Source organism: Petromyzon marinus, chromosome 11 (genome assembly GCF_048934315.1).
Source record: "Petromyzon marinus isolate PM22_M1 ecotype Great Lakes invasive population chromosome 11, UKy_Petmar_22M1.pri1.0, whole genome shotgun sequence".
Taxonomy (NCBI): Eukaryota; Metazoa; Chordata; class Hyperoartia; order Petromyzontiformes; family Petromyzontidae; genus Petromyzon; species Petromyzon marinus.
In genome coordinates this window covers 6888306-6904999 of record NC_133677.1, presented here as the reverse complement: position 1 = coordinate 6904999, position 16694 = coordinate 6888306, and the positions used below count along the sequence as shown (strand labels likewise).

Here is a 16694-nt window from a genome sequence, read left to right as displayed (position 1 = left end):
TCCTCTTCCTCCTCATGCCACCTCTTCGTCAGCACAAACTCTCATCACGCATTGCTGTGATGTATCATGGACAAAACACAAATGAGTGGAAGGATTAAAATACAAATATAACCAAAACTCCGTTCTGCGTCCCTAAACACATTAAAAAATCCAACATGTTTTAACCTATTGGCTTCTCAGATTTATATCGAACAAAAACATTTTCCAAGTAAGAAAATTCGGACTTTCCAGGACAACGTACGGTATTGTTTTTTGTTACGTTCAGCAAGAGCACTCATGCCCATCACAGCTGATAACCCAGGAGCGTTTGCTTAAACAAGTGACTGCCGATGAGATCCATAATGTCGAAACCATTCCAAAATTCGTTTGCTTTGACGAATGCTGTGCATGATACTATTGGTCTGGAGAGCCAATAGGCTGATGGACGTATACATATTTGTATTTATTTTGGAGGGACACAAACCGGAGTTTCCATCCCATCGTGGAGCACTTACAAATCGCTTTGCTTTTATAGTGCAAGCGTCTGCCCCATTGTACTCGAAGATGCTCTCCAGTGACAGTAATTGCATTTGGGCACAGGAGCATAATTGGCAACTCCAGGCCTCGAGGCAAGAGGCATTCCATGTTTCCATATCAACTGATCTACTCCATCCGCTCAACTTTGTAAAACAAGACCGAAACAATTTACAACGTCTGTTGATTGGCATTTATCGGGAACAATAACGGTTGTGATAATAATGCCCCTTTGTTTATCCAGGAAAGCCTCGTAAAAGTCTTAAGAATGTTTTTCAGGAGGATCCTGCTACATTGGAATGTTTCGCCAATGCCATTAATGTCTGGCTGATTGGCTTCGTGTGGGAGGAAACCAGAGTAGACCGGTGGAACTCGAAGCGGTGGCGCTGTGGGCAGCCCCACCATGCCATAAACCTGAGTTCGATTCCCGAACAACGAATGTTATCAGTGGCGAGTGATACGTCAACTGGTCCTAGGCACCACTTTCACCACGTGTCTGGGACGGAACGACGCAAGAGCCACGCGAGTACGCATCTTTGCGCTATAGATATTCGCTCGAGCGGAGAAGGCGTTCTCTTTCACCGCGAATGTTAAGCACGATCACGCCTGACCTTGCCAAGTTAGAAGAAAAAAAATCTCACAGAATAATCACTTGAAGCCAGAACAAATTGATACCAGCCGCACCGCGCGCCAACAATAGCCGCGCGGACGTGAGCCGTTCGCCAATGGATTCTAATCGTGTTCAACATTCCCTGACTCCATATATGCGCCCATCTCTTGGCCATAATATTCTGCCCCGATGTTCTCGCTTGAAGAGGAAGGGCGGGCAGAACACATTTTCTAGGCTCTTTCCAGGAGTCGAATAGCCGTTAAATTAGCCACACTTGGCTTAACACGTGTCCTTCCTCGTATAAAGGAGGAGGACGAAGGTTGCACATCCCTCGGGAAATAAGTGCGTGCAAGGGAGTTGCGTGCGTTGCTACATACGAGGCAAGCCTTTCCTGTTAACATTACAAATCACGTAACTGAGCCAGGTGGATTGCCACCGTTACCAACCCCAAACATCGCCTATGCTTTGATCGTTGGGGCAAGTTTTGTTTTTAGCGAGAGCGTCTCTGACAACAGCAGGCGCGGCGCACGAGGAGGTGGGTGGCCAGCACCACGCCCATCGGAAGTTGCATCTCCCCCGGTGCTGGCGTTTACACCCTTAATACTGGACATCTGTGAAAAATAACTTAATAGCTCATCGGATTCCTCCAGTATAAATACAAGATTCTGATTCAGACACTCCGCACCTGGTACTCATTTGAAGCCGAGTCGATCTCGGGGAAGGTCCAGGACCGGTTCAGATATCACCCGCTGCCGATGTTAGCCATGGTCGGGAATGGAACTCAGCGAGTCGAGTTGGTAAAGCTAAACACTGCGCTCCATCACACGGCACGCATATAAAGAAGCCCTCCCACAAAACCTGACTGACACCTCTCACCCTCGCCAAATTCTTTGCAAGCACAGCAGGCGTGCACGTGAGGGCCAGGATGCTGATAATGTACCCGCTGCAAGACCGAAGGGCTAGTGACACCTTGGCACGTGCGTGTGAGTGGATATGCGAGTACAGATGTCGGCCTTCGCGTTACCTTCTCATCCGAATGTTGCACCTACTTGGTGTTTTTTTTCTTGTTGTTTTGTTAACGCGCTTAAATGCACCCACATGGCCTCACTGTGTCAAAAAAAACACACGCGGTGAATTCCTTCAAAATTTGTGTCGAAATTGAGCTGCCCCGACGCCACGCATGAAATAGCTTGCATTTTAGATTACGCTTGAAGGTTGCCTTTCCAAACACTGTATCCAGTCCTCGAGACTCACGGTGGTCCGTCTTTACACGTTTACCAGTTGTTCTCTGATCAAGTTACACGTTTAGTCGTTGCACACGCCACGCGCCTGATGATTGACAAGCACGTTCCATGTGACGTAGGGAGAACGCTGATTGAAATTAAGATAGAGCTCGTTTGTGTGTATGCGCGTGTGCCACAGGGGAAGCGGTAGTGTAGCGGTTAGCACGCTGCGCTATGAACCCGGCGACCCGGGTTCGATTCCCGCTCACGGTCAACACCAAGTGACGATTATCTGAACCGGTCCTGGGCCTCCCCTAGGTCGACTCAGCCTCAAATGAGTACCTGGTGCGGTGTGTAAACATCGCCACTGGGGAGACAAAGGCGGTCGGGCGTGGTGCTGGCCACCCACCCCCTCGTGTACCGTTCCGGCCTTTATAGGTGCTCGCTAACAGCACTTGCCCCTACAGTCTGTTAAGGCTATACGGAAGGTCTTTGTGTGGTAGCGCAGTGATTAGCGCACTGCGCTACGAACCCGCCGACCCGCATTCGATTCCCGCTCGCTACCCATTACAAGAATATTCCAACCCGTCCTGGGCTTCCCATAAGTCGACTCAGCCTGAAATGAATACCTGGCGCAATGTGTACATATGAGCATTAGGAAGACAAAAGCGGCCGGGTCTGGTGTTGGTCACCCACCCCTTGCGTCGTGCCGACCTTCATAGGTGCTCGCTAATAGCACTTAGCCCAACAGTCTATTATGACTATACAGGGGATCTTTGTGTGCCATATAACGAAGAGAACGCTGATTCAGGAATGTTTAAAATGTAACTCGTAACTCACGTACCATTAAAATTGGTAAATATGGAAAGGCATACCGTGATGAGTCAAGAGGCATGGAGTTCGGGAAACCCGAGTTGAAGAAATGTAATGTGTAATTCAGAAAGAGGAAGGAACCATGTTAGTTGATGCTTATCGTATGAATAATATTTACAATAAATTATAAATACGTAGGTTTTTATGACAGTGCAGTACATAGAAGACAAATCAAATTGACGTTTAGAGCGACTTGCTTTTATTATACAGTAGTTATTATACAGTACTTATTATACAATAGTTATTATACAGTAGTTACATTCATTTTAACTGTAATTATTGGTAGATAGAGTTATAATATGGATAGGCCTATTTAAATGCGGTAAGTTTGTAAACTATAAAGTCAAGAGTCTTAGTTTATGCTCAATATGTGTAAATAAAAAATGCTCTTTGTGCATTGCTATGTTTCCTATTTTGCTGTGCTCATTTCAACCCTGTTATCTCTTGGAAAAAGACATGCGGACTTGGTTAGCTTTTGGTCATAAATGTCTAATTTTTGAATGACTTCAACAAAAAAACCATTTCAAAGGCTTAGAAACGATGAACCATCTCACCAGGTGTGTGTGTGTCGTTATTGAGCGGTATTAGAGGGGTTAGCACGCCGCGTTACGAACCCTGCCAAACCCGAGTTCGATTCCCACTCACGGGCCAACACCAGCGACGATTATTTGAACCGGTCCTGGGCCTCCACCGAGGTCGATTCGGCCTCAAATGAGTACTCGGTGCGGTGTGTAAACATCGCCACTAGGGAGACAAAGGCGGCCGGGCGTGGTGTTGGCCACCCACCGCCTCGCGTGCCGTGCCGGCCTTCATAGGTGCTCGCTAACAGCACTTGCCCCAACAGTCTGTTACAGGCTACACAGGGGGGTGGTGGTCCTTATTGAAGAACAACGCTTGCTCGCAAACATTTTAGTACTCCTTAAGCGTCCTTTATTATTGTAAATGTTTGTGTGTTTTTATTGTCAGTGCCTTACAAAAAAAAAACCCTGAACCTATATTTGTGTTTCTCCGATGTCAACGGTTTATAGCTCTTGGTTTAACCTGCCTCGCTACTCTGTTGCTAGTCATTGTTTGACCGTGCTTCTTCAACACGCGTGGTTCAGTCAGGCGTATTTGTTTATTTGTTCAGTGCGGCTTGGGGACCAGGAGGCCCGAGGATCGCTTCTGATATCACTCCGCCACTGATGTCCATGCATCAATGCAAGTGGCCGGGTTCACAGCGCAGTGCGCTAACCACTTGCGCCACCGCTCCATCCCCACGTGTATACATATTAATAATAAATCATTGACGATTAAACCACATAACAGCACTAAAATGGGTTACAATTTGTTTATGTTTTTAAAGTCTCTTGCTTACACAGGAATTATCGCCGAGTCCCAAGACTAGTTTCCAAGAGGTTGCTGCGTCTGGATGTGAGGCCTAATTCTATTCACGGATGTGCTGCTTCATGTGGGGATCAAACAGCACAACTCGGAGAAAATCTACCAGGCATTACGTTGGGGTCGGGGGGTGACGATCAAACACCCCCCGCCCACACCCTGCTCACACACTGCAACACCTGGCAAGCCCTGCTGGGTCACCGATCCGAGTACTAACCAGGCGCTGGTCAGTCCCACTTAAGATTCCGAAATCCGACGATATCTACCGCATATATAACAAACAACAAAAAACACTGCTTTAAAAGGACATAAATATATAACGGGTAACGTTTCGGGCTATGGCCCTTCTTCATAGGAGATAGCATATATGGTTGTCTGATGGTAGTAGGCAACAGTGAAATTGCAGCTATTATTTCATTGTTCGCAGGTACGCACCATAGCAAATATACTGCAGTGAATGTATATTGTATATATGCTGCTCGTGTCAGTGTATATATATATACAGTATAGACTGAACGCCCATGACCAATTCATCAGGAATGAATCCGATCTCATCAGATCTCGGAAGCTGAGCAGAATTTCGCCTGGGTAGTGCTTGCGTGAGTGACCACGATACACGGTCGTCACCGGAGGCCAGTGCAGTTCAGCAACCCGGCGCTGACCAGCGTGAGGTATTGGTCAAATAATTGCCTACCGCGCGCACGTCGTGAGAGTGGCGTTAAACTAGCAGTGGGTTGACAAAGAGGTGGTTTAACATGTACACATAGTATTATGTATATACTAAGGGCTTTAATTAGCCTGGCCGCAATACATTAACTTGACATATGTGTTCTCTTGGGACAGAGAACACAGCAAAGCGCGCCTTATACACTGTATATTGTTTTTTTCTTAATTGCCCCACATAGCCATTGTGTTGTGCATAAACCGTCTAAGCGAATTAATACTAATGCGGATTTAGGGTCCGCGATTGTGTCGACGTGTCGATAATTCCGCACTAAATCTGCTCCCGTCCGAGTCCCACACATGCGATCCGGATGCGATGCCCATATATGGAGCTCGAGTCGGCACTCCCGAGGTTGTGTGGCAGGAGGCAGAGGGGAGGGCCTCCGTGGCTCGGCGGTGGTGGGGGTGTGGTGGGTTTCCTGTCCTTGTCAGGGCCAGATCCACGTGGATATGGGGTTGGGGAGCGGCGGGGGTGGGGGGGTGGAATTAAATTTATAACAGAAATTAAGAAATATAGTCCCTTCGGCTCGGCTTTAATACCGCTTAGGGGCCACGATATCGCTTTAAAAGTCACCCGTGACATAACATTCACAGGCGACCACTCCGTTATTAATATGCGTAATAATAATAGAAGCATGGTGCGTTGGCGATGAAAGGCCGTGAAGGCGCAGCCATGGAGTTGCTGACGCCACTGGTAGCTGAATGGTTTCCAGTAGAGGAAGCTCGAGACGACCCCTGTGCAAGGCATTGACGACTATAGAATAAGGCAACGAGCTAAATTCAAGAAGGCTGTTTTTTTGTCTTTGTGTGGGCTATAGTGCATCGTAGCATTTATATACAAGCCACTCATTGATTAGATTGGCCAACAAAACCAAATGCTGCAGATGCGACCCTCCTGAAAGTCTTGAGACCCAGTAAGACCTTCCTGGAAGGGCGGCTTTATTATAGGTAATACAGCACTTTGGAGCGTGACATTGTTATTGTCCGGGTGGGGACGACGCTTTAAGCAGAGCTGACACAGCGGCTTGTTTGTGTGTGTATACAGTCAGTAGACGTGTGTGTTTTTTTTGTGGGGAGTGGTAGTGTTGTGGTTAGCGCACTGCGCTCCGAACCCGGTGTATCGAAATCGATTCTCCGACCACGGCTAAAATAAAGTTGCAAGTGCTTTCTCAGAATTAGAATATTTATCGAGACTCGAGGAAATCCGATGAGCTATGAAGCTCTTTTTTCACCGACGTCCAGTATGTTTTACAGATGTCGAGTTTCTCAGGCTGTCTGTACTGATTCTCCCCTAGGTCGACTTGGCCATAAACGACTACCGGGCGCGGTGTAAGACAAGAGCAACAAATACGGTCGGGAAGGGGGGTACACCAGCCGGACCTTAATAGGTGCTCGCTAACTGCCGATGTCCAACACTGTTACTGGGTTTCCCATAAGGAGGAACAAAAACTCGGAGTTTAATATAAAAATGTTTTCTTCTAGTTTAGCAACTCACTCGTTTCCCAATGTGCGGTTGTTTTGCATTTGCGGCCACTACTGACGTCGTATGATGGGGGGTGATCAGTTCGTTGTTTATTTTAAATCGTGTCCTGGTTTATAGCTGTTGAACGATGATGTGGACTGTCGCTTGTAGCTTATTTACAGTTCATATATTCGTATACGGCTCCTTTGTCAATCCGCTGCTGGATGAAAGGGCCCCCTCTCACGCCGCGCGCCGGTCGTGGGCGGTTATTTGACCATACTTCACCACGCTGGTCAGCGCATGTTCGTATCGAATGCTTTTACATAAATGCATTGTAAACATAGGAAGGACGTCGATCGTATCGTATTGCGACGAATATGTTTTGCATTCGTCCTATCGACTTTCGAAAACTATCAATTTGAATATTCCGTGCGTATTTGAATAATCCAGTACATTTAAATAGCGTTGCGTCGTAGATATTTTACAAGCCTGACACTGCTGATGAGACCAAGCTGTTGGTCGGAAAAGCCAATCGGCTGATGCACTAATGCAATATTTCCCGTATATGTGGAGAGAGAATGGAGCGCTGTTTGCACTGTGTTTGTGACGATGGTGGTACTGGGTGGATGGGTGGCTGCTGGTCCGCTACGAACCCGGCGACCCGGGGATCGATTCCCGCTACGAACCTGCCCACCCGGGTTGGATTCCTGCTCGCGGCCAACACCGGTGACGATTATCTGAACCGGTGCCGGGGCCTCCCCTAGGTCGACTCAGCCTCAAATGAGTACCTGGTGTGGTGTGTAGTAAACATCGCCACTCGGGAAGAGACAAAGGCGGCCGTGCGTGGTGCGGGACACCCCGGTGTGCAGTGCCGGCCTACATATGCGCTCGCTGACGGCACTTGCCCCAACAGCCTGCGCAGGCTATACGGGGGACCTTTGTCTTTGTTGGGGAGGAGGGGGGGGTGGTGACGGGGCGTGCGGTGAGAGCGGGGCGGGGGCAGCCCGTAGGGGTGGGGGGGTGTGTTGGGGGAGGGGGGTGACGTAACGCCCTTAATCCTTATATGGATGGTGACGTCGGTTCATTGAGAAGAACGGTTATAAATGAGTCGCAGGAAATGATTCAAGAGAGAGAGAGAAGCACACAACACAGACGCACGCTCGCTCGCTCGCACTCACGCGGCGCGGTGTGGCCGATCGCAGCGGCGGCTGGCGGGTTGTGAGAGAGCGAGGGACGCGTATCGCTGGCACGCCATGTGGGGGGGCCGCGTGTGACTTCCCTTCGTGTGTCGCTTGCCACATGGGCTTGCCCCCTTTCTCTCTCTTGGTTAAGGCTCCGTCTATTTGAACACCAATAACAACCACCACCACCACAAAGGCAGCAGGCAGCAGCAGCAGCAGCAGCAACATCATCACGTTAGTTCGTTCCTGCCCCCGTTGACACCACCCACCAAACCACCGGCTCGCAGCAGCGATGGTGATCATGGATGTGTTCGAGACGGAATGGAGCCCCGTTGAACCACCGCAGCCCATCGACTGCTACGTGATGCGCAAGCTCCTGATGCGCGAGAGAGACGGAGAGAGCAGGGAGAGGGACGCGTCCAGTCCATCGGCTGCGATCAACACCGCCAACAATAACAACAACAGCAGCAACAATAACAGCGGCACGATCACCACCACCACCACCAGCAGTGCCAACAACAACATCATCATCACCTCCACTGGCACCACCACCAGCGCAGCAGCATCGATGGCATCGCCGCCACCATCATCACCGTCCCTATCACCACCACCACCACCGTCGTCGCCTCTTGGGAACAGCAGGTATCTGCTGCTGGACTGCCGTTCGTTCCTGGCGTACAGCGCCTCCCATGTACGAGGTTCCCTCAACGTCCACACCAACCCCATCCTCCTACGCCGCCGCAGGAGGGGCATCCGTGCCACCAACGTGCCCACTTCTGCGGGGCAGGCGGAGGTCCAGGCGGCCGAGTCGGTGGCCACGACGTGGACGCTGCCCCTAGCCCAGCTGCTGCCGAGCGCGGAGGCGAGGGCACGGCTCCAGGCCGGGCTCTACGCTGCCGTGGTGCTGGTGGACGAGAGGACGCGAGAGCTGTCCGCCCTACGAGCGGACAGCACCTTAGCCATGGTGGCTTTGGCGCTGGGCAGGGAGACTCGGGGGACCCCGGTGTACTTTCTGAGAGGTGAGCTCTCGACCAAAAAGACAAAGATCCCTCACCTACTCCTCCCCCCCCCTCCTACTCATACAGCACCACTCGTATAGTCTTTAACAGACTGTTGGGGCAATTGCTGTTAGCGAGCACCGCGTTATCAACACTTCTTACACGCGCGCACCAACACCCGCACGCTCGCACAATGAAGACGTGGGTGAACGTACTGACGACGAGTTTGTTTGCCGGCCACGGCTAACGTCAGTGGCGAGTTAACCCGTTTTCGCCGAACCCACGCTGACACGGCGGTGATGAAGCATGGTCAAGCATCTCCCACGACCCGCACGGTCTGTCTGTGTGTGGGGGGGGGGACAAAAGGGACTGGCGGTTATCCGTATTGTCTGATTAAAATCTATTCATGTGGCCGTCGCCCCGGTGCGCGTTATCGGCCTTCTGGTTGACATTCCGTCACGAGGCTTGGCCATTGGTCATCCTCTGATGTGTCACGGAGATGGAGGGATGAGGTCGGGTGGCGTATTGCGGTTAAGAGATGGATTGGAGGCAACGCCGCAGGGAGACGGTCCATCCAGCAGTGGATATACAATGTCTGATGCTTGTATGGAAGTTTATTAGTCTGTCCAGGATGAGTGGCGTTGCAGTGGTTATGGCACTGCGTTATCGGAGCACGGATAATCTGGGTTTGTTTCTCGGGCCATGCCAACCTCGGTGGCGACTCGGCGTCACCTAAAGCGGTCCTGGGCGGCCCCATCTTCACCATACCGCACTGACCAGCATGGTGAAGTATAGTCAAAACAACTCGGGTTATACATACTATACGTGGCGGGGGGGGAGCCTTTATCTAGCATTTTACTGACGAACGCTGACACTTGATTTTTGTAGCGACGTGCGACTTGAGTCGCAGGTTTAAAGAGAGCAGATGCAAATTTCTGTTTGAGGTTACACAAGTTTATTACTACCAGTTTCACTCTGTACGAATAGAACATGTGGATTATGTTATATCCCACGAATTGTACAAGCGTTATCGCAGGGTGCTACTTGTAAATGCCAAACAAAGGAATGTGTGAGTAACCATTGGGGTGATGTCACTGTAGGTGGTACGCACAAGTGGAATGTCTGGTCTGTGTCTGGATTAACATTAGTGTCACCTGCTGGTCCCAGATTCAGCATCATCATATAGATCGTGTTTACACTACAATGTGTGTGTGCGGTGAAGTCATTTATAGTAATTTTAGACAATGTCTACAATCCGTACTCTCTACCGGATTAAAATGATGTCATATTTACTCTTAAGACCTATTCACGGAAATGATATCACACTACAGTACGTTGAACGTTTATATTTTTATGTTAATATTGACGATAGTTAACGTGTATACAACGTTATACAACCCTATACATTGTAAACAAACACGCGTGATAGTAAGATTATAACCTGCACGCTTGACTTTGACAGTTGAAGCTATATAACCGGGGTCAAAGTGCGACTTGACACGGGTTCAACTTTGTTTTCGGTGACATTTCAATTTAACCGATGAATCCTAAATTTCTGCGAACCATTAAGCCACAATCATTGTTACTCAAAATTAAACGCATTACAATGCTTCTGCACAAAGCCCTTTGAAATATTGAGTTGAACTATGTTAATTGGGCAAACAGTGGCTTACCATTCATAATAACCCCGAAGCTGGTTTTGGTTTCATTGAACGCAGTTCCGACCAGAAACAAGAATCGCAACAAAACCCCATTGGACACTGTGGATACACACGCCTTGCAAAAATAGTACGCCTACTTACACGCATGCACGTGCTAGCAGCCGTGGCTCAAGGACTACATCCCCGAACGCCGGTAACATTAATTGGATTCGTCGCATTGTTTGTGAAAGATAAGAAAAACAAACACCCCAAAAGGAGCGGCCCGCCAAAGTCAAAATATGTTGGCACCGTCACGCGCACAAGGTTGGTTTGCTCACCGAACAAATGCGCAGTCGGCGGCGTGCGCGTGACAGAACCGAGCACGCCGATCTTGTGAATGAGAGCACGTTAACGCGCTTCACGCAGTTGACGTGCGCATCGCATTCACGTTCTTCCACGGACGACCTTGTTACATTTTAAACCAAAACAAAAGAGCCCCTAAGCATCGGCAGAGATTGCTATGCTACTACCATTTACACCATATGCAACACTTGCATGAAAGAAATTGGAACGGGTCAGACTATTATTTTTGGGTACACTACTACTTGACGCCAGACCACAACATTTTCTTCAATTCATAAAATTCCTCGTCTATTAACCTTGCCTCCTTTGGAATGGGTTCTCACCTGGCCATGCGTCGCGTGTACGTGTGTATAGGCATATATTTATGCATGTAACATAAATATATATTATGCATGTAACATAAATATATACCTATACAGCCTAATTAATGAACACACGACAACTAATTTCCACATTGTAAGACGCGCCGTCGGAAAGTAAGATGCACCCCCCAAACTTGCGCCCGTTGTCAATTTATTTATTAAAATCTGGTGACGCACATAGACACACAACTACCGGATTAAAAGACGCACCATGTGTTACTCTACAATACTGGCAGGCAGGGAGGGGTGGGAATGCGTCTTATATTCCAGAGAATACGGTAGTCGAGCGAGGGAGTCTTCTCGTGGGGGTGGTGGTCGGGGGGGGTGAATCTTGCAGCGTCGCCAAGAAAATACAAATTGCCTATCGGTGGCACCTGTGCAGGTTGGCAAGCGCCTCCTACAGTCGCTGTGCCTTCACAGCTGTACGCAATGCTTTACGAGTTGTTGTTTTTTTCTCTCTCTTCTCCCGCCTCATCATCCCTAGCTCACCAGCGTGATTATATCATGTTTTCGTCCCTTCTCCCCAGGAGGATATGAGAAGTTCCACCGCGATTTCTCAGAGCTGTGCCTGGACGCTGCCTTGACCTCGCCGTGCAAGACCACACCACCTGCCCTGCTGCCACCAGTGCCCATCCGCTTGCACACAGCGGGAACCCCAACCTACGACCAGGTGCATGTCTCCTCGGCTCGCATGGACATGCACATGCCACTTGGCCACCCTTGTCAATCCCACCGCTGAACGATAGCCTCGACCTCCGCACGCAAATCTACACCTGTCACGCTGCCACCCAGCGTACCAATGCCCATCCGCTTGTACACACAGCGAGAGGAACCCCCCCCTCCCCCCCCGCTTACCTACGGGCAGGCGAATAGGTAAACCGTCTTGCGCGTGCATGTGCAGAGCCCCTTTGTAAATCCACTGCTGGATGAGAGCCTCCCCGTGCCCTGCGGGGTCATAGGCACAATGTATTTTTTTTTGCACTGCCATCTGCTGCCCATAACAAAACTTACTGCCTTACATTGTACTACATGGGGCCTTAGTGTTGCTTATTAAGCAAACTATTAACTCACAACTCCGATTTAGCACGGTTGGCTACGTATGGTGCGAAATAAGTTAAACATACATACATAAATAAAGCTATGTCCTACAAATACAGGTTATATGGGAAGGTTGCTAGGAATTTTCAAGGAATAAAAAGGTGAACAACTTAGAGGTTCTTCACCGGACATGGGGACGAGAAAGTGTAGGACAAAGAGGTTGTAGGATGTAGTGGAATGAAGGAGGGCAGGTTATTCGGGCATGGTTTGGGAGTGCCCTACAGAGGTTGGTGAACAAGAGGATGACCGAGGGCCACGTGGTTGAGATACAGTATGAGCATACCTTGAATTTTGGGTGTTGACTTTACAACTACGGGATGCTCTGGGAGGAATTTATGGCAAGGTGTGGTGGCCTTTTGACGTTAACAGACTGACGAATACCACGTGTGGTCTTATTGTTGAAGAAAGTACGGTTAACAGGCAGGCACTGCAAAATATATGCTTGGTAGTAGTGGACAAGCACTATGCCTGACTGAATTTTCCTGCTGATACACGTGTCATGTGTTCAACTAATTTTAGGCTGAGTGAATCTTAAGGGGGACCTAAACCACATTCAAACACCACTTTCCTTTGGTGTTCACTGCCAGGAATAGAAAACCATGTCACCGGCATCATAACAAAGTCCACTTACGTCACATTTTATCCTCGCTTTGTTCAAAAGCACACCGACGACTTGCCCTCGCCTGCGTGTAAACATGTGGAAATGCCAAGCCAAGTATGAGATAGTGCATGCTTGTAATTCTGCGCTTTGGAGATCAGGGTTGGTTTGTTACACATCTTTTTTTAAACTTCCAAATGGGGAGATGGCAATAACAGATAATTTTTGCTGTATCCATCTGTGCAACGTTTTGAGTGCTATTCTTTCTTGTGCATGGGTTATGCTGCTCCCCTCCCACACATAATACCCATTAGAATGTGATTCACTCGGGATAATTCAATCTCTCGATGTGGAATTTTAAATTATGGACAGGGGTCGGTATGAATGGTAACGCCACAGTTCGTCGCTCGGCAGGTCACGTGCGATTTGGGTCAAGCTTGGGTACTCCCACCTCTCCCAATACGTCTGGCCAACATGGAAGAGTAGGCCAAAATATCCTCTCAGAGGATCTCTCTCAAGCCCTTGAGCCGGCATGGGCATGAGAAAACAATTGCAGGGCTGTACCTTAACCTGTTAAAAATATGATTGTTGTTATTATTATTATTGATGCCAATGTTGTTGTTGTTGTCTCATGCAGGGCGGTCCGGTGGAGATCCTTCCCTTCCTCTACCTGGGCAGCGCGTACCACGCATCCCGCCGGGAGCTCCTCGACGCCATCGGCATCACGGCGCTCCTCAACGTCTCGGCCGACCTACCCAACCACTTCGAGGGCCTCTTCACGTACAAGTCCATCCCCGTGGAGGACAACCACAAGGCAGACATCGGGGCATGGTTCCTGGAGGCTATTGACTTCATCGGTGAGCCATAATTTCACACAATCAGAATCCTTATTTATCCTGGAGGAATTTGATGAGCTATGAAGCTCTTTTTCACGGGTGTCCAATCTCATCTTAATGAGGTTTTTTTTTTTTACAAGGGCTGTGTCTACCACACAAAAATATCACCTCGGCAGGTCCTGAACACCATCTGTTATATTCATCAGTTGAATTCACGCTGCTATATTTGGTGGTTGCATACATGCACAGCTTTCGCAAAATAAAGGCGCAGTTCGACCAACAACAAGGCAGCGTGTTTGCCATTTTAGAGTTGACATTTCAAAGAATGCAACGTCGAGAATGACTAAATGTAGCAAATGTGGCATGACCACACCAACCAGTCACTACCAGCCCAGCCACCTTTTTTTTTTTACACGTCTGCTGCAGCCGTGGGAGGGCCACGCCTACCGACTGGCGCCTTGCTTTCCTCACCAACAAGAGGCTGCCTTTCCCGTAACCTCTCCGTCCGTCCGTCCGTCCGTTTGTTTGCCCAGACTCGACGCGACGAGGCGGCGGCCGAGTCTTCGTGCACTGCCACGCCGGCGTGTCGCGCTCCGCCACCATCTGCCTCGCTTACCTGATGAAGACCCGGCGCCTCCGTCTCGACGAGGCCTTCGAGTTCGTGCGCCAGCGGCGCAGCGTCATATCGCCCAACTTCAACTTCCTGGGCCAGTTGCAGAGCTTCGAGGTGCAGATCCAGCAGCAGCAGCAGCAGCAGCAGGCGGCCGTGCGGAGCCCCTGCTGCGCCCTGCCAGCACCCGACGCGCAACCGCTCGCCGCGGCGCCCGCGGCCGACGATTGCGTCGCCGGCGATCCGGGCTCCCGCTCGCCGGTGCCCTCCCTGCAGCGGGCCGAGCCCGCCGAGGACGGCGCGAGGGACCCAGGGCCCAGCCACGGCGCGGTCGCCGCCGCGGAGACCGCGCCGTTGCAGGCGTTCAGTTTCCCGGGCCAGCCCTCGCTGAAGAGCGCCGACGTCATCGGTTTCTCGAAGCCGCTCTCCGCGTCGTCTCCGTGCTAGCGAGCGAACGCGGCGGCGGCGGCGGCGGCGGCGACCGGCAGGAAAGAAACTGTTTCGCGTTAAGGTCATCCGTTGCACGGGATTTACGGACGCTGTACGCCTCGCAGAGCTGCACTGGTCGTAAAATACAATAAGTAACAGCACACCCAGTGCGGATGCAATAACTGCCGATCAGATTCTTTTGTTTTTCTTTTTTAATAGTGCAATATATTTATGTTACAGTATGTCAGCAATACGAGAATGGAGTGTTAAAAACGGACACACGAAAAGAACTGCTCGTCGAACATGCACTTAAAAGCGCACACGGTGTATAAGCTCCTGGACATTTAAACACGTACGGACAAAGAAGCACGATTTACAAGTGCGCACCGCATGTCCGATGTATCGTGTGTGCGGACGTATTCGAATGCAATCGACCTTACCGATTGACTTGTATTGTTTCAATCGGAGATAACAATAGGTTCCCCATAGCAATACTATTGTTGTTGTTGTTTACTATAAGGGTACCGTAATTTGTTTGCGTTGCTTTCAAATCCAGTCTTTTACCCCCCCCCCCCCCCCCCTTTGTTGTGGTAGGGCTCTGCCACTCCGGGCGAGTATTAAAGCAATACTCTGGAATGCATAAACACTGTAATGTGTCATTGTGTACTCTTGTTTGGTATTGTCAGTCATACACGTTTGCTCAGGTTGTGTAATCTCCAGCCGAGTCGTAAGAAAAAAATCAAGAATCCAGCATGGGCTGTAACTGGACACGAGTGGAGATTGAACTTATTAAAGTATCTAATTCGGAATGTTTTGATCGTCACGAAAAGAAAATCACACCCGAATAATTTATATAACATAGGCCTATATGTGTAAATGTGAGTGTATATTGTGTGTGTGTGTGTGCGTGTGTTTTAGTACTACTTAGCACTGGATTAACTGGTAGTATTTTTTTTTTTTACAATTGTCGTCCTTCAAAAGCTGTCGGATCGCTATCTATAAATGTTCCAAAGACGGTCAAAATTGAAGACGCTTGGATTTGCAGTCGTTTGGCAAAGTTGAAACGCTGACCGATCTCACGGTGTCAATTCTGACGATATTTCTGCAGTGGGTGTCAGTGGCATTACGAGTTTGGTTTCATTGTAAATAACACGTGTCACTGTAATAATCGTCGACAGGTGAGGCTTTTATGTGAGCTGAGAGCAATGTGACCTCTTCCATAAAGAAAACCCTGCAACACGCATTAGGGTATGAAGGCTTCGACAATTCTGAAGCTATGTATGTCTTATATACTTGAAAAATACCAATATATTCGTTTACAAGTTTCTTGAATTTGCAACTTGTTTAATGTTGTCTGTTGGTCAAAAACATTTGTGTGTTTCGTGTCGTTACAACACAACATGCGTGGAATAAAATTTGATGTACGATTCAATATAACTTGTTATTTTCCATTTCTTCTCCGTCTCCAGCGCTTTCACTGTGTTTGTGCTCTGAGGCCTGGCAGCCAATGTTTGAAATGTATACCCACATTTCGGCCTATTCGTTGGTTTCCAATTTGCAAACAAAAATATCTTCACATTTTCTCCGCACTGCAAGAGAATACGAATGCAGATTTCAACAGCTGCTGAAATAACGCAATTGCTACTATTTTACTATTTTCATTTGACCAGATAAGGCCCACTGAACTATACAGCTCTTTTTCAGAAGCGACCTGGTCACAAATCGCATCTCAATGAAGTGGCTTATCATGTGGAAATTTATAGTAGCCAAATTCTTTAAACGCATTTTTCTAGAT

At 49.0% G+C, this 16694-nt stretch overlaps 1 protein-coding gene across 1 annotated transcript; it reads left to right on the top strand.

The window, feature by feature from the left end:
- Nucleotides 1–7895: 7895 nt before the first annotated feature.
- LOC116941284 (dual specificity protein phosphatase 1) lies at nt 7896–16336 on the top strand. Its single transcript, XM_032952170.2, has 4 exons — nt 7896–8984; nt 11856–11998; nt 13662–13881; nt 14394–16336. Exons 1-4 carry the CDS (start codon nt 8258–8260, stop codon nt 14915–14917), a joined length of 1614 nt encoding a protein of 537 aa, XP_032808061.2. The 5' UTR covers nt 7896–8257; the 3' UTR covers nt 14918–16336.
- Nucleotides 16337–16694: the final 358 nt, after the last annotated feature.